This window comes from Podarcis vaucheri, assembly GCF_965113315.1.
Source record: "Podarcis vaucheri genome assembly, chromosome: 7".
Lineage (NCBI taxonomy): Eukaryota > Metazoa > Chordata > Lepidosauria > Squamata > Lacertidae > Podarcis > Podarcis vaucheri.
In genome coordinates this window covers 76,540,696-76,564,818 of record NC_138765.1, presented here as the reverse complement: position 1 = coordinate 76,564,818, position 24,123 = coordinate 76,540,696, and the positions used below count along the sequence as shown (strand labels likewise).

General features: G+C 46.3%; 1 protein-coding gene across 4 annotated transcripts in view; it reads left to right on the top strand.

The window, feature by feature from the left end:
• The window catches only part of AGRN (agrin), a 257,909-nt gene that overhangs the window by 175,969 nt on the left and 57,817 nt on the right, over window positions 1-24,123 (top strand). For all 4 annotated transcript variants that reach the window (XM_082229651.1, XM_082229652.1, XM_082229653.1 and 1 more), the window contains 5 exons: window positions 6,268-6,462; window positions 8,254-8,454; window positions 15,291-15,436; window positions 16,595-16,700; window positions 16,890-16,997. In XM_082229651.1, the coding sequence (XP_082085777.1) occupies window positions 6,268-6,462; window positions 8,254-8,454; window positions 15,291-15,436; window positions 16,595-16,700; window positions 16,890-16,997 (756 nt within the window). The remainder of the gene's footprint in view (window positions 1-6,267; window positions 6,463-8,253; window positions 8,455-15,290; window positions 15,437-16,594; window positions 16,701-16,889; window positions 16,998-24,123) is intronic.

Genomic DNA, 24,123 nt, shown 5'->3' with positions numbered 1-24,123 from the left:
TCTATGTAACTATATACAAGGCAGTTTACAAGTTGAAGAAGCAACAACAAACATCACACACCTTGTAGCAATCTGATCCGATACAAAAAAGTTATAATAAAAACATAACCTTAAAATTACCTATATCTAATTAAGTAATGTTGAATAATCCATCATAATAAAATAGGACACAGATTAATTAAATATCATCAAATAATAATTAAACGGAAATTCACTCTTAATATTGATAATAAATAATTACTAAACTGTAATCAATAAAAATAACAGCAGGTCACAATGCATAAAATACCACAAGTGATAAAACAATTAAAAACAACTAATACAGAGGCAGCCTGGGGGTGTTCTCAACTTTAAAGGCTTGTTGGAAGTCGGTAGTCAATCAAAAAGACAACAGAGACAGTGCTGGCACTGGGAGCTGATGGGAGTGGTCTTCCAGCAGCATCAAGAGCGAAACAGGTTTGCCTCACCCCTGTTTTAAAAGCTGGGTGAGGATACGTCCTGATCCAGGACAATATACCTTCAGGGTCCTTGGCACAGAAGGTTAAAAAAGTATAGGTAATGATGCTGCCTTCTGCTGCTCTGTTTTTAAATTGCTTGAGGTTTTACTTGACTGTTTGTACTTACTATGATTTTGTTGTACTTTTAAAGTTGTGGTTAAAATTAGTAGTAGTAGTAGTAAGCTGCCACAAGAGCCCAAAGAGACTGATTTGACGGGGTGGAATCCCACCTATTGCCATGCTCCTCATTCATTATCTGTTTCTCCCTTAGGTCCTTCCACCCTTGAGAAAAAGAGCCTTGATAGGTTTTTCCCTCCTCAATATGATGCATACCATATGTGACTGAGCTAACCATGCTATATAGGGAAGGGTTATAACTCAGTGGGGGGAGAGCTTGATCCTCCAGGTCAGGCTGGGAAAAACTCCCTCTCTGAAACCCCGGAGAGCTGCTGCCAGTCGTCGCAGCCAGTACTGAGTTAGATAGGCTAATGGTTTGACTTGGTGTACAGCAGATTCCTTTGCCTTAAGGGAAGGGCTGTAGCTCAGTGGCAGACAGTGCTTTTTTAATATAAAAATACTCACCGTGAAGTTGTTACAGTAAGTGTCACACTTTTAAACGGGGTGGGTGGGTGCGTGCCGGTACTCTGTACCCTTGAGTACCCCCCTGAAGAGGGAAAAGGCGCTGGTTTTAGAGCAGAAGGCGCCAGGTTCAACCCCTAGTGGCATCTCCAGGTAGAACCAGGAAAGATAACTGCCTGAGACCTTTGAAGATCTGAGTAGACAGTACCAGTAATCTGACTTGGTTACATTCCAACATGAAAAACCTTCCAAAAGCGATATACTGAGCTCGTTTGCTGGGGGAAGCATCGGAAGGGGAGCTTTCGTGTCTCAAAACTCTTACCTTGGCAGAAAGACACTCCTTGGCTTAACCGTTTGTGCCGGTGTCCTCTTGCATTCAGTAACCAAACTGCATTAAATCCTAGAAGAGCAGAAAGCGGTGGGGTGGACAGGGAGGCAGAACAAAGCCCTGCTCCTTTGAGCGGCGGTTACAGAATGGCTTGCTTTTTGGCTGCTAGTCAAAGCGGCTATGGTTACTTAGCAGGCGAGCTGGATGTGCAGGTGAATTTGTATCCCTCGGAAATGTTATTTGCTTCCCACTGATGCCCTAGCAATGGCATGTGATTATGTGCGGTGGAAGCAGGCCGTTTCCCAAGCGTGAACTATCTGTGCAGCAGGGAGATTTGCAGAAGGCGGGGGAGTAGTCCTCATGCCAGAGCATCCATTTGAGTTGTGCCCTTGTACGGTGATGCGCAGCAGCTGACAGCACATTGCCAATTTGAAGCTGTAATTAAATTGGCAGGCGACACACAGAGCGCAGGTTAACATGCTGGGCACGGTGCGCTGGGGGTGTGTCCCACACGAGCCCTCGTGGAAGTGTGCAGGAGCTGTGCATGTCAGCATCTCAGCTTTGCATCAGTGTCGCTCTGGCAATAACGAATCTGGGCCGACTTCGGAACACCAGAAGCTGCCTAAAGCCAAGGCACTGCGAGGAATTTAGTTTCTCTATAAAGACCCTGCTGCCTTCAGAAGAAGAAAAGGCTCAGGAGCAAGCCCCACACTAATCTGGAGTCCCTAAGACAGTTGCATGGTGCCTTCTATGCCTCCTTCTGCCAACTCTTGCAGCCAAGCTGGTGCCAAACATATTACTCTGCTTTCCTTCGGACCTCATCCGTGAGGCTGAAAGGGAGATCGTGTCATCTGGACAGCTCAGGATCTCCATATACTCTGCCCAGACTTGTACCCTGGGGTGATCACTTCAGTGCTGCTAACACAGAGGTTTGACTTCACCCCCGGAAGTGCACTCCATTGTCTCTCGAGTCAGACAGGTGCCAACAGGTATAAAGGCTCCAACCATCCAAACCCAAATAGCAAAACCGCTGAGCGGAGCTTCAGTTAGAGACCTCACAAAGAAACAACCAGGCGATCCATTCCTCCCCCCCTCCCCTTCTTCTTCTTTCTCTGGGCACTAAAAGAAGTACGGTTTGGTGAATGAATTATGAAGACGAACTACCCTTCCCAAACCCCTCTTTCCCCCTTCCCGGTCCGCCCCATGCTGCGAACGCACATTGGCTCGAGGAGATGGGGAGAAGGAGATGGCAGGAGCCGTGAATTATTGGTGTCATGTTGTAAATACATCCGCTCCCAGGAAGGCGAAGCTATTAAAATGAGAGAAAGAAGCCTGCAGGGTTGTAGAGCCTGTTTAGAGAGACACAAAGTGTTCATCACCCTCCGCCATGGATTTAATGGGCCCGGCGTGGACTACTCTCCTTTGGCTGCGCTCCGTCCCGAAAGCACTTTCCGACTGATGCTCTTGAATGGCAGTCGGTGAATACCCCTCAATGTAGAGGAGGAGGAGGAGGAGGGGTGTGGGAAGGGGTGCTATAGTGAATAAAATTAGCTTTGCTGGATCAAGGCAATAGCCTTGTCTAGTTCAGCATTCTGCGCCCAACCATTATTTTCATCATTTATTTGTTTTGAGAATGTATATCCCACTTTTCACCATCTAGGCCTTAAAGAGGCTTGCAGTGATAAAAATCTACCATGTACAAAATTTGACACATAAATTAAACCTCAAAATTTAGAAGTCTTTAAAATTTTAATCCCAGAAATCGGGGGGGGGGGCGGGGGACGACGACGTTAAAATACCAGAGGAGCTTTCATGATGCAGAGACCTTCTGAAATAAAATGATTTTAGCCAGGCAGTGAAACTTCCACTATCTTGACATCTAGTGGGAGGGAGTTCCACAGTGTTGGGCCCGTGGCACTGAAGACACAGCTCCTTGTTGACAGGAGTTGTGTTTCTTATCTATGGGGGGGGCACTCCTCCAGATGATTTTGGTGACTGGATTGGGGCATACAGGGTTAGGGAGTTTAGGGTGAACTGGAGCCTGATAATTACTTTATTTATTAAATTTCTATCCTGTCGTTCCTCTGTAAAGGAGCTGAGGGTGTCAAGCAGCAAAGCGGTAAAACAGCACAATTAAAAATAGAAGAAATAAAACATGAAGAATGCGTAAAAACATTTCAACACTTGTAAGAGCATCTAAACACACTTTAAATCCACCACATATCCTAATAATGTAAAGGTTTTCCAGAATGGAATATTTCAGGGATGCTTTCAGCTATTCTTCCTGATGGTTGTTAATAATGTGGGAGGGAGACAAACCTCACCAGGTGGGGGGGGGGTAGGGGAGGCATTCCTCCACAAACAGGGAACTTCCACCTACTTCCCCTGCCCAAAGGAGGCTCCAAGCTGTGGTTTGAGTGACTTGCCCCAAGTGGCAATTGCACAGAGAGCTCAAGGTTCCTGGTTTTAGCCTCAGTGTGGCTCCTGACATCTCAGCAGGAAGGACTATGAAGGGCTTCCCATTCAGACTGCAACTTTTCACCGGGGTGGTGACACTCTTGACCCATGGCAGATAGACACATGGCCTTGTTCCTGAAGCAGACTTCTGGCTCTCGCTAGGCTTACCAGTGACTTACAGCTCAGCCCCGACAACGTGAAGAGAAGACGCCTGCCTTGGAATGCATGGCAGGCAAACCATAGCTTGCCAGTTCGTGTCCATGATGGTTTGGGGGATGGGGTATCTCTCTGTTCTACATATTGCATTCACAGTACCAATTGTCAATATAACCAGTGTATGCTTGAAGACCCTGCTAATGAGTCTGGCCATTGTGATTAATGCATTGTTAACCTCAAGATTTGATTATTGCAGTGCAATCTATGTGGGGCTACCCTTGGGCAGGGTCTGGAGACTCCAGCTAGTGCAAAATTCTGTGGCTAGATGGTTGATAGGGACAGACCATTGCCAGCACATAACTCCCATGCTCAAAAAACATGCATTGGCTGTCCGTATGCTACCTGGCCAGCTTCAAGGTTCTTGGATTAATTTACAAGGCCCTTAACAATTTGGGTCCAGGATACCTCAAGGACCACCTAATCCCTTATAACCCTGCCTGATCATTGGGGTATTTGTGGGAATCACAGTTAGTGGTACCCCATGTCTCAGATGAATGGCTTATATACATCTTAGTCTCAGTGTTGCCCTTGTAGAACTCAGCAGGAAGGGAAAGGATGGGGACAAACCTTGAATTAGTTGACTCCACCTATCATTGGCATTGACTCTGGCTTCAACCACTGTTTGGGCTGCCTGTCTCCTGCCCCATCAGTCCCAGTGAACACCAGCCATCTAAGATAGCTTAGTGGCGCCCTCCCTGTGGAACACCCTCCCACCAGATGTCAAAGAGAACAACAACTACCAGACCTTTAGAAGACATCTGAAGGCAGCCCTGTTTAGGGAAGCTTTTAATGTTTGATGTATTATAGTATTTTAATATTTTTTGGAAGCCGCCAAGAGTGGCTGGGGAAGCCCAGCCAGATGGGCGGGGTATAAATAAATCATCATCATCATCATCATCATCATAGAATTGTAGAGTTGGAAGGGACCACCAGGGTCATCTAGTCCAACACCCTTGGACCCATGACCCTGAGATTAAGAGCCTCATGCTCTATCGACTGAGCTATCCCATGGCTAGTGTTGGGTGAGGCTCAAATCAAGCCAAGCTCTCCCTCCTCCACAAACTAAAACAGCTCCCATTAATCTGAGCCAACCCAACCCAAACTGATATTTGTCTTTGAAGTAAGCATCAAAAATCTAAGACTTGTGTTTTCCCACTAGGAAATACGGCATTTTTATTCATGACCCATAGGCACTTGCCATGGCCTTGACAACCCTTCCTCCACCCCCTTGGTCACTTTTGCAGCTCCCAATCAAGTTAGGAGGGTGAGTGTGTGGGGGAAGATTTGCAAAGAGGGCCAGACAGATTGCAGGGACCTGCTTTAATGACAGAACCACATTAGAGAGGACCCCGTGAGTACCAGCAAATTGCAAAGCTCCACATTTCTCTAGTAGATCTGGAAGGTCCCTTCCACAGCTGCTGATTTGCAGTTGTGCTTTCCTCTTGATACGAGCTTGTGGCTTAATACAGCTTGATAAGTGTGCCCGACCTGGCACTCCCTCCTGCCTCCCCTGTTTGGAAGCTGACAACAGCACACGGAGCTCGTGTGACATTTTGTGGCTCTGGCTCTTGGCTTTGAAAGATTTAATGGCTGGTTGTCACCCCTCTGTCTCTGAGCACCCCTCTCTTCCCCTTCCTTGGGGGTCAGCCTCCCTCTGTGTCGGCTGCACTGAACTGAGCTGAAGAGGGGGGTAGGGGGTGGGGGTGGGAGATTGTAGCAGGATTTTACGACCGCCCTGACACTTCATTAAGACGGAGAAGAAAAAGAGACGCTTGCCTGGCTCTCCCATTACCATATTCCATCCTCAGCCAAGACAGTGCTCAGGGTCAGCTGGAGGCTTTGACAGAGGCTGTTGAAAAAGGGGGTCTGCCTCTTGTGGGTACTGAACTGCCCTCTGCTGGTTTTATTGCTGAAAACACTAAGCTGAAGTGACCACAACTCAGGTAGAGCACCTGAGAATGTCCCAGGTTCATTCCCTGGCACCCCGGTTTAAAAAGATCTCAGTTAGCAGGTGATGAGAAAGATCTTGGGGGAATCTTCTACCAGTCAGTCATATGGGCAATTTGCAGTGCCATCTGCGTAGGTGTTTCATAGGACGTTCCCTCACATAACCTGAGACTGACCTGTACAGTTTGGATGACCACCACGCTTCCTTCCTTAACCAGCGAGTTCCCTCTCCTTTATTTTTAGACCATTGTGGGAAATGTCAGTTTGGTGCCATCTGCGAGGCAGAGACGGGGAGGTGCATTTGCCCCACCGAGTGCGTCCCCTCTGCTCAGCCGGTCTGCGGCACGGATGGAAACACCTACGGAAACGAGTGCGAACTCCACGTGCGGGCCTGCACCCAGCAGACCAACATCGAGGTGGCGGCACAAGGCAGCTGCAGTGAGTCCCTGCCTCTCTTTGCTCTAGTTCTCATCGAGGTGATCAGCCTACCCCTGAGTCGCAGCATTTGAGACTGCAGGCATGGTCTCACGTAATGGAACGCCCCTGCCTTCACAAAAGCCACTGAAAATTAAAATGCACCGAAAGCAAGTGTGTCAAGAAAAATGGTTTGCACACAGCCTTCTCCCTGCAGTGCTACTTTTCTATGTGCAGATGTATATTTTGGAGGGTTATTTTTGGTATGGAGTAGTTTTCCATTCAATGAGCCTACTCTTGCATTCTAGGAACCTAGGAAGCTGCCCTTATACTGAATAAGACTGTAAAAGTCCCTTTGTCATTGAAGCAGTATACAAATGAATAATAAAATTACAAATAGTGTTATAACAACAACAACAACAATAATAATAATAGTAATCGGTATTGTCCTTGCTAACTGGCAATGGTCCTCCAGAGTTTGGGGCAAGGGACATCCCCAGCCCTATGTGGAGATGCTGGGGATTGAACCTGAGACCTTCTGCATGCAAAGCAGAAGTTCTGCCTCCGATCTGTGTCCCTTCCCCTAAAGTGGCAAGAGCCACTGAGATCCCGCCAGTGAGAACACGACACTCCTCTAAACAATTTCCTTAAGGGGCAGCGCTGGGTTTGTGCGTCCTCAGGAACAGAGGAACCTCATTTGGGTTTCCCAGATAAAGCGAACGGCGAACTCTCAGCACTGCCGCCGGGTGATTGGGTACTTGAATATCTACCTCGTCAGCACGAGATAACAAGCAGCTTGATTTCTCAAGGACTTTTGCCTCGCAGAGTTTGCAGGCTGAAAAAACTCAAGGCAAAGATTTCTTCAGAGATAGTTAAGAGATTTATAAGGGGATCTCTACGTGTAATTGGATTGTTTATGTTTTTTAAAAGTTGCTTTATGGTTTTAATTGCCTTTTGCAAACAGCCTCGGGTGGGCAAGCGGGAGGGGGGGGGGTGTCCTCCCTAGCATCATCAGCATGCCAGAACAATGTTGTTGCTTGCTGTTTGTTTTTTTGCAAGGGAAGCAGAAGGCCCCCGATTCAAACCCTGGCATCTCCCAGACAGGGGTGGGAACACCCCCTGTCTGGAAACCTGGGAAGTTGTTGCCGGTCATTGTAGACAATACCAGGTTAGATGGACTAGTGGTCTGACTTTGTATAAAGCAGCTACCCATGTTCCCATGTTTTTAAGCCCAGGACGAGCATCAGCAGTGGGCATTTGAACTACAGCAGTTACCCAGTGCTGAAGCCAGGCCTGGGGCAGAGGGGGCCTGCACCCACCAAGTAGGAGGTGGTGCAACTCTCCCAGATTAATGTTTGCCTTTCAGGTACCCCTTATAAACTTTCTGAGCATGTGATGATAAGACTGTTGGATATACCCAAACAAGCTCTAAGGATGTCATAGATGGCAGTGGATTTAACCTCTAAGCTGCTGGGCCAAAGAGAATCCTTTTTCTACTTCCCCACTAGTACAAAGCACAAAGCTTAGTGGTAGAGCATCTGTTTCACATTCATCTGCAGAAGGTTTGGGTTCAAAACTTGCCATCTCCATGTTATGTTATGTTCAAGGCTGCAAATGACCCCTGACTTTGGGGAGATATTGCCCATCAGTGGAAACAAGACTAATCTAGATGGGCCAATGGTCTGACTCAGTATAACTCAGCTAGCTTCCTGTATTCCCATGTTTGCCCCACAGGCTGATGATTCTCTTAGTATCTAATGCAGCTGCTTTTCTTCCTCCTCTCCCCCCACCCCACCCGGCTTTTCCCACCTCTAGAAACCTGTGGGACTACGACGTGCTCCTTTGGGGCCATATGTGTGGGTGGGCAGTGCATCTGCCCACGCTGCGAGAAGCAACCTTTGGCCCGAGTGTGCGGGAGCAATGGTGTCACCTACGACAATGCGTGCGAGCTGCGGGTGGCGGCTTGTCAGCAGAAAAAGGACATTGAGATATCAAGGACGGGCACTTGCGAGGATGGTAAGTCTTCTCTCCCTCCTCCTAGCAGCAGGATGGTAAGCAGGAGCGGAGAACTGGATCTGGCTGGCATGGCAGATTCTACACCCATGGACCAACTTTGACGTGTGATCAGGGCCCACCCACCTCTCCAAATTCAATGGGGCTTATTGTAACTGCTATATCAGTGGTGATAGTAGGCTCCTTTGAAGTCCCTTTACAGGGGCAGCTTTATGCAGCTGATCCCAGTAGGGCTTGCTATCAGTGCCGATAAGCTGATTGGCACTGACAGCAAGCCCTTCTTGCAAAGGAACAACCAGGAGCTCACTTTAAGCTCCTGCATCTTCCTTTGTAACCACATCCTTTCCCGCTCGGCACCTGACATCACATATGTCATCAGGTGCGGGGCAGGTGGGCATGGTTTGGGAGAAATGACACCATGGACCAAATTGAGATGTGTTCCAGGCCTCATTTGACCCGCAAGCCAGAGGTTCCCCACCTCAAAGTAAAACATTTTCCAGTAGATCCATTTTCGTTTCATTTCTGTAAAGCATAGCCCCAGAACTTGTTTAATACTGAAACAAAAATTCAGAAAAATTACTGAATTTTCAAAACTTGAGCTTTGGAATCTAAATTTGACCTTGAAATTCAAAATTCTTCTCTTTTGATCTGCTGAATGAATGAATGAATGAATGAAACTGAATTCTTACTAAGTTCCTGAGACAAGTCATCTTGGTCAAATATTGATACTGTCCCATGCAGGCTGTTACATGTTCCCCCGCCCCACAACAAAACTTGCTGATCATAAACTCCAAATTTTGCCTTGCCAGTTTAGCATTTGTAGCAAAAGACCGAGCCCTGTGTGAATAGAATCAAACTTGCTGATAGATTCCAGCTCCCTGGTTTCCTCCCTTTGAAAGTCTTTTGCCGAAAAAACGATGGCTTTACGGTCAGCAGCAAAGGTGTCCCTGAGGAATTCAAAATGTTCCCCCATCTGTTTTTAGAAACTTGGCATATATATTTTTTGGCGTCAGGTTTCTGCCTGTTTATTCTTACGCACAGACAGTGTGGCCTGTGGAGGAGGTTCTGACCCTCCCTTTGTGCCCACCCCCTCACTTCCCCCCTCGTTGCACCTGAGCCCTATTGTAGGCCAGGTGTGCTCTCCTCCTGTTGCCTAGCAACCCCTTGCACACCTCTGAGTTTGGGGTGCGTGTGCTCGCGTGTGCACTCTGTGCGCGTGTGGATGCTGCTTTGCTTCTCTGTTCATTAAGCTTCCCTGCCTCCCGGTTCTGTCACAAGCTGCTCTTCCACCCGCCCCCCCTTTCCCTCCCATAACCCTCCTTCTCATTGTCTTTTTATCTGCCAATAATGAAAGGTGACGGCACGTAATAGGCCTCGGCAAAGAGGTTTATCAGTGCTTTAATTTCACACTTCAAAGAGTGGAGGGAGGTGGGTGGAGAAAGCACCCGGCTGCTGTTCTCTCCCCTTCTCTTTCTCGTTCCTCTCTCACTTTCCTATCACTGTGGGAGGAAGTTAGGACGAAAAGAGGACAAGGCAGGGCCCTTATTTGGCCAAGCCTTGGCTCCAGAATGGCACTGCCGAGCTCTGAAGCCTGTCTCTTTAAGGCATGTGAAGGAAGGAGAAAGGAGAGACTTTGAGTGCAGAAGGCAGGGATAAGGAACCTCAGACCCCCATACCATATCTGTCCCCACTCCAGGGCTCTCTGTCTTGCCCTCAGATTAATAATAATAATAATAATAATAATAATAATAATAATAATAATAATAATTTATTTATACACCACCCATCGGGCTGGGTCTCCCCAGCCACCCTGGGCAGCTTCCAGCAAAGTATTAAAATACAGTGATCTGTTAAACATTAAAAGCTTCCCTAAACACACACACCCTCCTTGAACGTTTATGCCTGCTAGAATGTGTCCTTCAACTCTGAGAATGCTTCTTGCTTGGCTGGATAGAGGCTGGAGAAGGGGGTGTGGGTGTGTGGAAAGAAGCCTATACAGAGGTAAAATCACATATCATTTTATATAAATTAAATAAATAATTTCTTTTCGTTGCTGCTGCTTCATTGTATTCAGTGTTAGCCCTACGCGGAGTAGAATCACTGATGATAATAGATACGCCTCACTAAGGCTCATTAATTCCCATGGGTCTACTCTGAGTAGTACTAGCATCAGATTCAACCTATAGTTATCAATCCGCTCCACACTCACTTTTGCTTCTGGCCACACACACACCACTGGTTTATTGCTGCGAAAGTTGCCTAGAAGGAAATGTCATCCTTGGGCTGAAAAAGTTTTCCCCACCCATTGACAGAAAGAATCTATCTCTCTGAGTGCTGGGTGTTAATGGGGAAGCCCAGCAAATAAAGAAATAAATCTGAGATTTGAGATGCCAGAGTCCGTGGGTAGGCTAATTAAGGCCCGGGGGCCAGATCCGGCCCAATCGCCTTCGAAATCTGGCCCACGGATGGACCAGGAATCATCGTGTTTTTACATGCGCAGAATGTGTCCTTTTATTTAAAAGGCATCTCTGGGTTATTTGTGGGACTTGCCTCGTGTTTTTACATGAGTAGAATGTGTATTTTTATTTAAAATGCATCTCTGAGTTATTTGTGGGGCATAGAAATTCGTTCATTCCCCTCCCCCCCAATATAGTCTGGCCCACCACATGGTCTGAGGGACGGTGGACCGGCTCCCTGCTAAAAAAGTTTGCTGACCCCTGTGCCAGACTTTGCAGATCCAAAAATGTCATTACCAGAAATGTTTGAATCCAGGCGGACTGGACCCTACAGTTTCCTGGAAAGAGAGGTTGATTGTCAAACCACTCTGGGAATTGTAGCTCTGGGAGGGGGGAAAGGGGTCTCTTAACAACTCTCAGCACTCCTTAACAAACTACAGTTCCCAGAATTCTTTGGGGGAAGCTACAACTGTTTAAAGCTGCTTTAAGGTGAAGGTGGAGCCCGAGTCCGTGACGTTGGTTTCAGCATTTCATCATCCCAGAGATAAGTCCTTGCCTTTGTGTCTCTCCATGCCAGTGAAGAGAATCTGCTCTCTCTGGGAGTCTTGCCTCTTGTTCCAAAGCCGCCTCTACCATGCTGCGCATGCGATTTAGCCGGGGTGGGACTTCACCAAGAGTTGGGCAAAGGCTGAGGAAGGGAGCAGGCAGCAGAAGATGGCATTTAATCAAAGAGTCCTCCTCATGGAATTCCAAGTTGCTGTCCCTCTGGGAGAAGCACTTGAATAATTCTCTGTGTTAACGCCAACTCCCTGCCTTTGATCGCTCAATAAAAAGAAAAAAAGGGAAAGGGGGGGAAAGTATGAAGAAGGGGCACTTTGAAAAATTTTTAAATAAATAAATAGCATTTCATTTGGCGCAAATTAAGAGTAATGCAAGTAAGGCTGAGGAAACCAGTTGGAACTCAGCTCTGTGTGACCTCTTAATAGGGAGATGCTCCCTCATGCTGGGCAAGTTTAGAATTTGATACTGGAATAGCTCTGTGTGGGGATGTGGTTGCAGTTAATAAATAAAGCAATTCGTCCATTTCTCTGTGCCTAGGGAAATGTAAAAGTTAAATTCTGCAACCAGTGTCAATGAGACTGGTTGAGCATGGATTCCAAACCCATAGCCAGAAAGTCTGCGGAAGGCTATAAGGAATCGTGGCAGAGCAACCAAATCATACGTGGATGATCGCCTAGCCTAGTAATTAAACCCAAATTCCCTCCAGGTGTTGTTGGACTCCCAACTTCCATCTGCTCCAGCCAGCATGGCCTAGGACAGGTACCCCCCAAACTTGGCCCTCCAGCTGTTTTGGGACTACAACTCCCATCATCCCTAGCTAACAGGACCAGTGGTCAGGGATGATGGGAGTTGTAGTCCCAAAACATCTGGAGGGCCGAGTTTGGGGATACCTGGCCTAGGATAAAGGGGTGTGTGGGAGTTATAGTCCGCAAAAGTTACAAGTAGTTTGACTAACTTGGCAGACGGCAGGTGAAAAACTTCACCCTTCCTGCTGTAGCCTCCTGTATTTCCAGTGCTATTTTTCTAAAAAAAGAAGTTCTGGAAACTCACCATGAACACCTCTCTCATTCTCTTAGAATAGCAGTAGCACCAACCTGAAAGGTGCCGGAACTGAGTTTCTGTGAGTTCCCCTTTAAAAAAAGCCCTGTGTCCTTCTATGCTGGCTGTGGAGGATGGGAGGGCTCAACGTGCCTTGACGAGCTCACTTGGATACTTGACTAGCTCACTTCTCCAGTAGCCTACTGCATGCAGTTCCTGGTCACGTATGGCTACCAGGCTAGTGTTTGAATGCAAGGCAATTTTATGATTTTTAAATGTATTTTTTATTGAGTTTAAATATGGTAACAGTGTTGAGAAAACAAATGGCCAATTACACAGAGTTTGCAATATATCAGTCTCGTTGATGTTCGAAGCAGTATTTATTGGGACGGTTCTGTTCATCTAAGTACTGTTTTCTATAGAGCCCTATGTACGGGGAGGGTGGGTAATATGTGCCTTTCGACAATGACACACATTCAATAAATTTGTAACAAACCATATGCCATTTATCTGTCATCGATACATACCTTTGTGCACTGACCTGGTAGGTGAGGTTTTCCATTTAAACAATTTGCCATTGTTCTTGATATCGGAATCCTAGGAGATTAAGATGAGAAGTCTTCCAGTGTTTTGCAATTACTAGTCTAGCAGCAGCTGCTGTTAGCATAATTATTAAATCCTTTAAGTGTGTATTCTTCATTGAACCTTCAAAGCTCATTAATAATAATTATTTATTATTTTATTAATTATTTCATGAAATTTATATACAAGTTTATTTTTTTATTAAAAAACCCTCAAAGCAGTTTGCAAAAAGCATAAAACAATATTATTAGTAAAAAAAATAATTAAAACATTCAGAAAATTAAAACCAGAGATAAAGTAAACACTGATAATTGGGCAGGGTTATTTTTTAAAAAAAGTGTTATTAGCTGGCACTGAAAATAGTGCAGTGAAGGCACTGCCTGATGCCATTAGGCAGGGAGACCCAAAGTGCAGGTTCCACCACACTAAAAGATTGATTATAATAATGCTTTAGTCAGGTTTGGCTGTACGTTTTGACCAGTAATCTTGCTGATTTCATTGAAAACTTCTAACCAAAATGTTTATTTGCAAGACTACCACAAGTGGTAAAAAATGTCCAACTTTTCACAACCATTTCATAGCCCCATATTTTCCAAAGGTATTCAGTTTGGTTAGGAAGCTGCTTTGCACCAGGTCTTACCTGTTTCCATCTAGAGCAGGGGTCAGCAAACCTTTTCAGCAGAGGGCCGGTCCACTGTCCCTCAGACCTTGTGGGGGGCCGGACTATATTTTTGTGGGGGGGGGGAATAACCCAGAGATGCATTTTAAACAAAAGCACACATTCTACTCATGTACAAACACCAGGCAGGCTCCACAAATAACCCAGAGGTGCATTTTAAATAGAAGGATACATTTTACTCATGTAAAAACACACTGATTCCCGGACCGTTCACAGGCCAGATTTAGAAGGCAATTGGGCCAGATCTGGCCCCCGGGCCTTAGTTTGCCTACCCGTGATCATTCTAGACCAGTCTTATCAACTCCTGAGTGGCAGCAGCTCTCCAGGGTTCCAGGTAGAAAGAGACCTTTTTGCATCTCACGAACTGAGCCCTTCTGCATGCAAAACAGGTGAGCTGTTACTAAGATATTACCACTCCCATCCCCGGGCCAATTAATCATTTGAGCCTGCCTTGTACCAGCCCATTGACCCATTTATTCCAGAATTGTATACCCTGGATATTGGTGGTTCTCCAGCATCTCAGGCAGAGACAAGTCTTTCTTTCCCATTACCTGCTGCCTGTACCTTTTAGCTGGGATTGAACTTGGGACCTCCTGCATGCCTCTTCCCCTGCAAATTCAGCATAACTTGCTCTGCGGATCATGAGGAGGAGCAAAGAACTACGCAGAGCATGAGATGCTGCCTTTTAGTAAGATCACTTGCTTATCCAGCCCAGTGACCTCTTGCTCTGACTGGTAGCAGGTCTCTAAGGTTCTAGCCAAGTCCAGACCTACTGACATAGGATGCTGCTTTGTGCTGAGTCTGATCATTGGTCCACCTAGCTCAGTATTGTCTGCACCGACTGGCAGCAGCTCTTCAAGGTTTCAGGAATGGAATCTGTCAGTGAGCTACAGTTCCTTTCTTACCTATATTGAAATGCCTCCTCCCTGAAGGTTCAATTAACTGGCTAAGGATGCTTGAGCTCTAAAATATAATTAATAATAAAATGAGCAATAGTGGTATTATACCTATAAGACTTGATTATTGTTTTAAATGAGCACTGGAATTTGAGCACCAAATTCCACATATTTCTTTAATTTTTTAGATTACTATAATATCCCAAGCTGGGTTTCAACAGCACAACAAAACAGAACAATTAACAAGTGTAAAATAAGAAAAGTAGTGGGGGGGAAACCAGTTCCATTTGGGAAAGCAGTGGGAAAACAATTCCAGATATACAAACAATACAAACGTTTAAAAACAATTCCACCCACAACAGCTACAGAACAATGATGCATGACTCAAACCTGCGCCACCAGTACCTAACCACTAAGTTAATTGATTTACCAACGGAAACACATGCAATTAATCTGCTGAGATTGCTCCAGTGCTTGAATATAATAAGAATAAGACTAAGTTCACTGAGTGCTAAATTCCACACACGTGTGGTGGGATCACATAAATGAGGACAACACAGTCCTGATTAAGGCAGCGTTTATGTAGGGAACTGTATTTTTTTACTCTGCTTTTCTTTTCTTGGGCAGAATGTGGATCAGGAGGATCTGGCTCTGGGGACTCCAACGAGTGTGACCGGGACAGCTGCCGACAATACGGTGGCTCGTGGGATGAGGATGTGGAAGATGACCGCTGTGTGTGTGACTATACCTGTGGAGCTGTGCCAAGGAATCCAGTAGGTGTTGAGAGCCCATGCTGTCCTTTAGCCTAGCTAATCACCCATGGCAGGGTTTTTGTAAGCAACTCAGGGTATTATTGCAGCATTTGGGGCTACTTAGTTTGTAGAAAAGGCAAGTGAAAAGGTAACATGGTAGAATCATGGAAGAAGCTGAAGGTGGCAAGAGACAAGGGCTGGGGTGTGAAAGGGCACATTTGCAGCAGATTGATTTTCTTTTATTGCATATGTGAATACAGCAGCTTAGAACATTTTCAAGTTGGTTCAATTACATACCGTATTTTTCTCTCTATAGGATGCACTTTTTCCCCTCCAAAAATTAAGGAGAAATATGTGTGCGTCCTATGTGTGCGTCCTATGGAGCGAATGCAGGCTCCTTGGCTTCAGCGATAGCAACGCGAAGCCTCCGAAGAACAGAGGGAGCGCTCCCTCTGTGCTCCGGAGGCTACACGTTGCTTTCGCTGAAGCCTGGAGAGGGAGAGGGGTCGGTGCGCACCGACCCCTCTCGCTCTCCAGGCTTCAGGGATAGCCGCCTGAAGCCTTTGGAGTGCAGCGGGACCTCACGCTGCACTCCAAAGGCTTTGGGTTCCTTTTGCTGAAGCCGGGAGAGCAAGACTCTCCTGGCTTCAGCAGAGAGGGAGAGCTGCGCATCGCCCCTTCAGCCAAGCGGGAGGAGAAATGGAAGGGGCTCTGTTTCTCCTGCCGCTTCGCTGAAGGGGCGCTGAGCAGAGAGGGGGAGAATTTTTTTTTTCTTGTTCTCCCCCTCTAAAACAAGGTGCATCCTATGGTCCGGTGCATCCTATATAGCAAAAATTACGGTACTTTTTTTTCTTCCATTTTATTGGATCCTGATTGGCTGTTTTCCTTCTACCTGTAATATGTGCTGTGTTTATTTGTACTGAGTTGTACCTTTGTTGGGAGGGGTGGGTGCATTTGGTGCCTCGTATTTCTCTAGGAATGGTCAAGCGGTATGTATTACATCATAAATATTAATAAAAATGATTTTTTTTAAAAAAAATGAGCAGGTGTGGGCGCAAGCCTAAGCATAAAGTGATGCTTCCTTCCAAGGCACACCCTCTGCCATTGGTAACTTTCTAAGCCTGTCTTGGGTGTACAACAGAAGGAGATGGAGTTACCTCCTCTTTCTCTTCCCTACAGGTATGTGGCTCTGATGGTGTGACCTACGCTAATGAGTGCGAACTCAAAAAGACACGCTGCGAAAAGCGACAGGATATCTATGTGACGGGTCAGGGCAGCTGCCGAGGTAACCCTCTCATTCGGGTCTGGCAAGGCTTTTAGTCAACCCACATCCCTTTGTCCTGCGCTGGCATCTCATCCTCTTGATTGCTCCCCGCCCACCTCCCTAGATCAGGGATGGCCCTCCATAAGTTGTTGCACTCCAAGCTCCTATCATTTCTAACCTGTGTATTTTTGTTTTTTGTTTTCTCCATAGGAACCACAATCCTACCTCCTCCACTCCTCCACTGCAGCCAGACCGTTTATGGATGCTGCCCAGACAACGTCACCTTGGCTCTTGGCGTTGGCTCTGCAGGCTGCCCCAGTGAGTTAAATATGTACTTCGTTTTCTTCTTTTGTCTTGTGACAGTGGGGATGTTAAACACCGATGCCACGGGGTTTCCCTGAGCCGAAGAAATCGCTTTCTAAGGCCAGGGAGTGATCACAGGCAGTCATACCTGGAGCTGGATCTGAAGTTGTTGTTGTTGTTTAGTCGTGTCTGACTCTTCATGACCCCATGGACCAGAGCACGCCAGGCACTCCTGTCTTCCACTGCCTCCCGCAGTTTGGTCAAACTCATGCTGGTAGCTTCGAGAACACCGTCCAACCATCTCGTCCTCTGTCGTCCCCTTCTCCTTGTGCCCTCCATCTTTCCCAACATCAGGGTCTTTTCCAGGGAGTCTTCTCTTCTCATGAGGTGGCCAAAGTATTGGAGCTTCAGCTTCAGGATCTGGCCTTCCAGTGAGCACTCAGGGCTGATTTCCTTCAGAATGGATAGGTTTGATCTTCTTGCAGTCCATGGGACTCTCAAGAGTCTCCCCCAGCACCATAATTCAAAAGCAGCACCTCTAATGCAGAAGGAGCTGATTGCAGGAGGCAGAAGATCTTGCTTGGAGCTCAGGCAAAAGCAGGAGACTAGATCCTGATATTTACATCAAGCCTGTCCAGTCCAGAGATCTGCCAATTCCGGGGGATGATGCTGAGCACAACCTGCTCGCCTCTTGTGCCTGGAGAGGGAGAACTCTGGATTTGTAGTCCCATTCTGAGCACATTCCTGCAGGCGCTCATTGTCTGAGTTTGCCATTAGAGGGGGTGATGTGTGCATTCATTGCCTTGACTCCCTCCCTTTCCTATAACCTCAGAATGTGCCCAGTGTTTTAAACTGGGTGCATTCCAGTTTCAGGGCCCCCTTCCTCTTCGCCGCAGCCGGCCACATCCGCGAAGGTTTTATTAATATTTTATAAAATAATTAGCCGGAGACGGCTCTTTAACCTAACGAGATGAGAAAGCATTAGCAACATTTTTAACAGCTGAGGCTGACAGCCAGCTGGTTCACGGGTATCCATTAGGGCATCGGCTGGTCTGTGGCCATCGTAGGCGAGCGTGCCGAGAAGAGGCAGTCTTGATTGGGGATGTAGAATCATTTCATGCGCCATATAATTTAATAAGAGGAAGCGTTCTGAAAGCAGCTTTAATCGCTCGGGAGCTCCTGGGCTGTGGAGTCACAGAGGTCACCAGTAAGGGTGGGCAGCGGGGAGGGGCTGGCTGGCTTCTCTCATGGTGCCACACTGACTGCTTATGCAATGTAGCCACTAAGAGACTGAGACATGATTTGGGTCTCATCTCTGCTATTAAGGTTCAGAAAAGGGCAAGCAGAACGATCCGCGGAGTGGAGCAACTCCTCTACAAAGAAAGGTTACGACATTTGGAGCTGCTTCTCCTATTTTTGGTTTAGAGCAAAGATCTGTATGAGAAGACATGAAGATAAGAGATGTGCAGAATTCTGCATGGCATGGAGAAAGTGGATAGAGAAAAGGTTTTCCCTGTTTGCATCTCCAGGAGATGCAAAGAGGTTTAGGGAACATTCTTTCATATGTGGTGGGCTTGTAAAAGAGTAAATGAGTATTGGGAAATGATCCATAATGAATTGAAAAAAAATGTTTAAAAGTACTTTCCCCCCCAAACCAGAGTCCTTTCTGTTGGGGATAATTCAGACAAATTCCCTGGTTTCAAAAAAAAAAAAAGGTTATTTATGTATGCCACTAGTGTGGCCCATGTTTTGTTAGCTCCAAAATGGAAAACGAGTGAGGTCCCAACCAAAGAAGAGTGGCAAGAATATACACAGCTTGCAGACTTAACTTTTTTTTGTTTTTGTTTTTTTGTTTAAGTAATCGCCCAGGACGATATCTACCTTTACCTTTACCTCCCCACCCCTCTTTTATGTTGTTATCTCAATGTATATCATGCTATGGCCACACGGCTAATGCAATAAAATGAAAAATGAAATGAATAAGAGAACAAGAAGAACATACTTTTAGAGAAGATTGGAAAATGTTTATTGAATATATGGGAAATAACTGTGTACAGCTGAAAACGCTGGCAGCATTAAGATGATGATAATGATAATAATAATAATAATAATAAATTTTATTTACAGTGGTGCCCCGCAAGACGAACGCCTCGCAAGACGGAAAACCCGCTAGACGAAAGGGTTTTCCGTTTTGCAGGCGCTTCGCAAAACGAATTTCCCTATGGGGTTGCTTCGCAAGACGAAAAAATCTTGCGCGTCCCCGCTGGTTTTTTTCGCTCCCCCCCCCTTTTCCTAAGCCGCCTATCAGCTGTTCCGCTGAAAAACCCGCTTAACAGCTGATCAGGGAAAGCCGCTAGACCGCTGTAGCGCTAATCAATGGGCTTGCTTCGCAAGACGAAAAAACCGCTAGACGACGAGAATCGCGGAACGGATTCTTTTCGTCTTGCGAGGCACTACTGTATATCCCGCCCTTCCCAGCCGACAACAATAAAATAATACAACATTCTAAAATCAATTCATTATAAAATTAATTCAAATCAAATTGATGGCAACCATTGAGTTAGAGTTCTGTGAAAATTGCCAAAGGAGGGAGTCAGGCTGTGCCCTGGCCAAAGGCCTGATGGAACAGCTCTGTCTTGCAGGCCCTGCAGAAAGATGTCAATTCAACAGTGCAAATAAGTTACGATGGATGTAATAATGGAATACTGAATGGTATAGTTTCTGTAAAATATGCAGGGATTTATGATATGTAAAATAAACCATGGAAAGAGACAAAGGGAAGTCATCAATATCTTAAGGATGTAAAAATGAGTAGTTTAAATTGTAAAACAGAAATTTATATATATATATATAGAGAGAGAGAGAGAGAAAAGGTTTCCCCCCTCTCTCATATAACGCTAGAATTCAGGGAATGAAGCAGAACGTTGGGAGATTTCAGGAGAGACCAAAGAAAGTTCCTCCTTTGGAATTCGCTTCCACGAGTGGCAGTGATGGCCACAAACTTGGATGGCTTTAAAAGAGGATTATATAAATTCATGGAGGACAAGGCTGTCAGTAGCTGCTAACCATGATGGCTTCATTCTACCTCCGCTGTCAGAAGCAATATGCTCCTGAAGCCAGTTGCTGGGAATTGCAAGGGAGGAGAGAGGACTCTTGCTCTCAGGTCCTGCTTGCAGGTCTCCCATAATGGGCATCTAGTTGGCCACTGCGAGAAGAGGACCAGGCGGGCTGCTGGCCTGATCCAGCTAGCTCTCCTTATGTTCTGATGCACCAGATGGGTTCCAGCAATGCATTATCTTGCACCGCTCCATACCATGCCACCCACCTTAATGTGCAATATTCGGATAATAAGGCAGACCTACTGTCACGGTCCAGTCTATGTGCAATTGAAGTCCTGGCTGAGGATGTCGGGACTGGGGGTAAGATGCCAGGGTGGGAGCAGGAGCAAGAGTCCAGAAGCCAGGGGTCTGAGAGTCAGGAAGCCAAGGTCTGAGGACCAGGAAGCAAGAAGCCAAATGCAGCAAGGCAGGAAACGTGTTGCTGTGGCAAAGAGCTGAAGGGAAATGCTGACCTTATATCCCTTCCCGGCTCTTGCCACCAGGTGCAGTGAGTTACCAAGCGGCCTCACCTGTGCAACCGCGCCTTGCCTCTCCAGAACAAACTTAGGAAGGCCCCAGTCCTGTGAAGCCCTACTGGTCACAGGGCCTGGCTCCTGCACACACTCCTGACACCTATCTTATACGACATGTCTCTTTGTGAGAGTTGCAAAGCTAGGTGTCTGTGAAGGAGCCATTTAAAAACTTGTTGGCTCTAAGAAGCCTTCACCATAACCTGCCACAAAAAGTGCAGGGTATGGCAGGGGCATTGTGGGGAGTGTTCCAGGCTGCATACTCAGTTGACATCAGACTCCGGCCAGGCTTGTCAAGCCTCACTTTTCACCCTGCATGAACTAGAACGTGCCCGGAACATAATAAGGATTAGAAACGTGGCTTAGGAGATGATTGGCAGTAGGAGGGCGAGAGCTCTTTTTCAAGGAAGCTTTTCTGCTGTAATTGATCACTTAATTGAGGAACATCTGCAGAATCCCAGCCGTTCAAAAGCCATTGCTCTTGATCAGGGATAGCCAGTGCAGTGCCCTCCGCTTGTTGCTTGACTCTGACTTCCATCTGCCCCAGCCGGCATGACCAGCGGCCAAGGATGGTGGGAGCTATAGCTCCAGCAACACCTGGAGGTCAACAAGCTGGCTGCCTCTGCTCTATTTCATCATTTTTATTAATTATTACTGTTTTTTTAGGTGATGATGGTCCTTGTAATGGCCAGTGTGTGGTGCTACATGCCATTTAGGCCTGTGCATTTCTTCTGTGTCCCCATGGTTTGCATATTACAGGGAAAGGCCATAGCTTAGTGGTTAAAGCATCTGCTTCTTGTGCAGAAGGTCCCAGGTTCAATCCTTGGCATCTCCAGGTAGGGCTGGGAGAGGACCAAGTCTGAAACCCTGCAGAGCTGCTGCCAGTTAGTGTAGACAGTACTGAGCTAGATTGCCCAACAATCTGACTCAGCATAAGACAGGTCCCTAACCATACGAGTACCCGTAGGTCTATGGTACAGCATCTGCTTTGGGTGCATAAAGTCCCACATTCAGGCACCATCATCTCCAGGTAGGGCTGAAAATGATTCCTTTTCTTAAAACCCTAGACAGCCACTGCCAGTCAGTGTAGACAGTACTGAGCTAGATGGGCCAATAGTCTGATTCATTATAAGACACCTTCCTATTTTCCCGTTTGCAGAAACTAGCATAGGACTTCCCCACCTTGAGATCTTCTGCCTTAATGGAAGGTGGAATGGAGTGTGGGGAAAGGGGCAGTGACAATCCTCTAGGCTTGGAATTCCCACAGCTGTGAAGGTGAGCTTAAAAACATCCAGGTGTTGCGTTGTGAGATCTTAGAAGCCCTGGAAAGGACAAGAGGAAAAGCAATGATCATCAGGTTCAGAGCAACCCAGTTTTCCCCAGTCATTCATACCTATTGCTCATGGCGTTAGGCATCACTTCCCCGTTTGTCAAGCCAGCTCCATTTGCGCCCCCTTCCTAAAGTTTATTTGCTGTGTCTTGAATCAAACCTCTCTTTAACTTGTGTCTCGCTCATGCCCTTGCGTCCACAGCAGGGGGTATAAATCAAGATGTAATCACCGGCCTGAAAACTGTGCTGCAGGACTCAGATTTATTCCCTGCGGCCAGCTTCTGCAATAATTTCCCCCCCTCTAGTGTTTTCCTGCAATGGAAGGAAAACATTCAGCGTCACATAAGCCACTTTGGTTTGTCCAAGAATCTCTTTCTGGCCTCCTGCCTCAGAGCGAGCAGCTTCAAGGGGAATGGATCTGCCCAGGATCCAGTGTTCTTGTACCTGCTCCCATAGAGGAACAGACAGAGGTTTGGACCGCGGGTGCATCCACATTTGATTCCCAACAGCTGGGAATTTGCATGCAGACAGCAAGGAGCAGATGGACCTTGGCTAGGAAGTTTTGCATGCCAATAAGCCGATGAAATCTGAGAACAATCTCTTTTTGACATTGTGCGAGAGAGCAGCTCCACATAGCGGGGCAGAAAGTAAACAAGGATGGAAGAGGGAAAGCCTTACAAAATCTTACAGCTTGAAAAGTAGAGTTCCTTAAAAACCACGTACTGTTTTGTTTCAATTGCTAGTATTTCTCAAGAAACAATTTCACAGGAGAAATATGGAATGTGATAGTGGACATAGAATTCAGCTTTCTGTGAGTCCCAGATTGTTGTTATTAGCTTCTTTGTCCTTCTCCTCCTCCTGTTCCTCCTCCACCAGTTTTCAGTGCTTATCGTGGCAAAGAAAGTGTTGGGAGGCAACTCAGTGTTGCCTTAGCTCAATGGTACATCATCTCCTTTGCATACAGAAAGTCCAAGATTCAATCCCCAGCACCTCCACTAGAAGGATCAGGCAGTATGTGATGGGAAAGACTCCTTGTCTGAAATGCTGGGGTTCCCCTGCCAGTCATTGTAGACAATCCTGAGCTAGATGGACCAATGCTCTCACTCAGAATCAGGCAGATTTCATTATTATTATTATTATTATTATTATTATTATTATTATTATTCTACCCCACCCATCTGGCTGAGCTTCCAGCTAGAGAAGAGACTGAATAAAGCACAACGGCATTGCTCCACTGCTCTCCAGCCCCACATTATAAATTATGGAAAGCAAATAAAACTAAGATGCTGTATAAAATAAGACAATCACACAATCCTGCATAATTTAGATAGGTCACAGAAACTCGTTCATTTTTTAAAAATATGAAAGAAAGCTCAGATTATTAGGAACCTGAATCCTGTGGCTTTTCTGTGTCCTTTGTTGATTTGCAAGCATATACAAAACATTTCCACACCTACCACTGTTCTTTCCCATCTCCATTTCTTTCTTCTCAGTCACTATGTTTGAGGCCTTCCAAAGGTTGGCATGATATACTAGCTATTTGTTATTTGTGATCTGCACAAAGCCCTCTTTTCCTCTAAAGGACTCAGGAGAGAGGCAAAACCTACTTTCACATGTCCCAGGGTTTCGAGGAAATAGCAGGGTCTCTTCCAAGCCATTTGAGAGAGTTTCTGCTGTTTTCTGATCTTCACTTCAGCTTCTGCAGAACTTGGGGGACAGGATCTGTGTGCTGCTTAAGTGTTTTGCTTTGGGTGTTTGTCCTTGGCAAGTAGATTTGTAGAATGCAAGGTAGCGGCTACTAGCTGAGACGGCTATGTTGTATCTCCAGGCAGTGTTTCTCTGAATTCCAGGTGCTGGGAATCATAAGTGGGGGTATCCCATTGGATGTTAGATCCTGACTTGAGGCTTCCCAGAAGCATCTTGCGTGGCCACTGTGAGAACAGGGTGCTGGACCAGCCACAATGGCTGTGCCATGCCTCCACAGTCAGAGGCAGTAAGGCCTGTGAATAACAGTTGCTGGAAGCTTCAGAAGGAGAGAGTGCTCTTGTACAGTGGTACCTCGGGTTACATACGCTTCAGGTTACATACACTTCAGGTTACAGACTCCACTAACCCAGAAATAGTGCTTCAGGTTAAGAACTTTGCTTCAGGATGAGAACAGAAATCGTGCTCCGGTGGCAGCA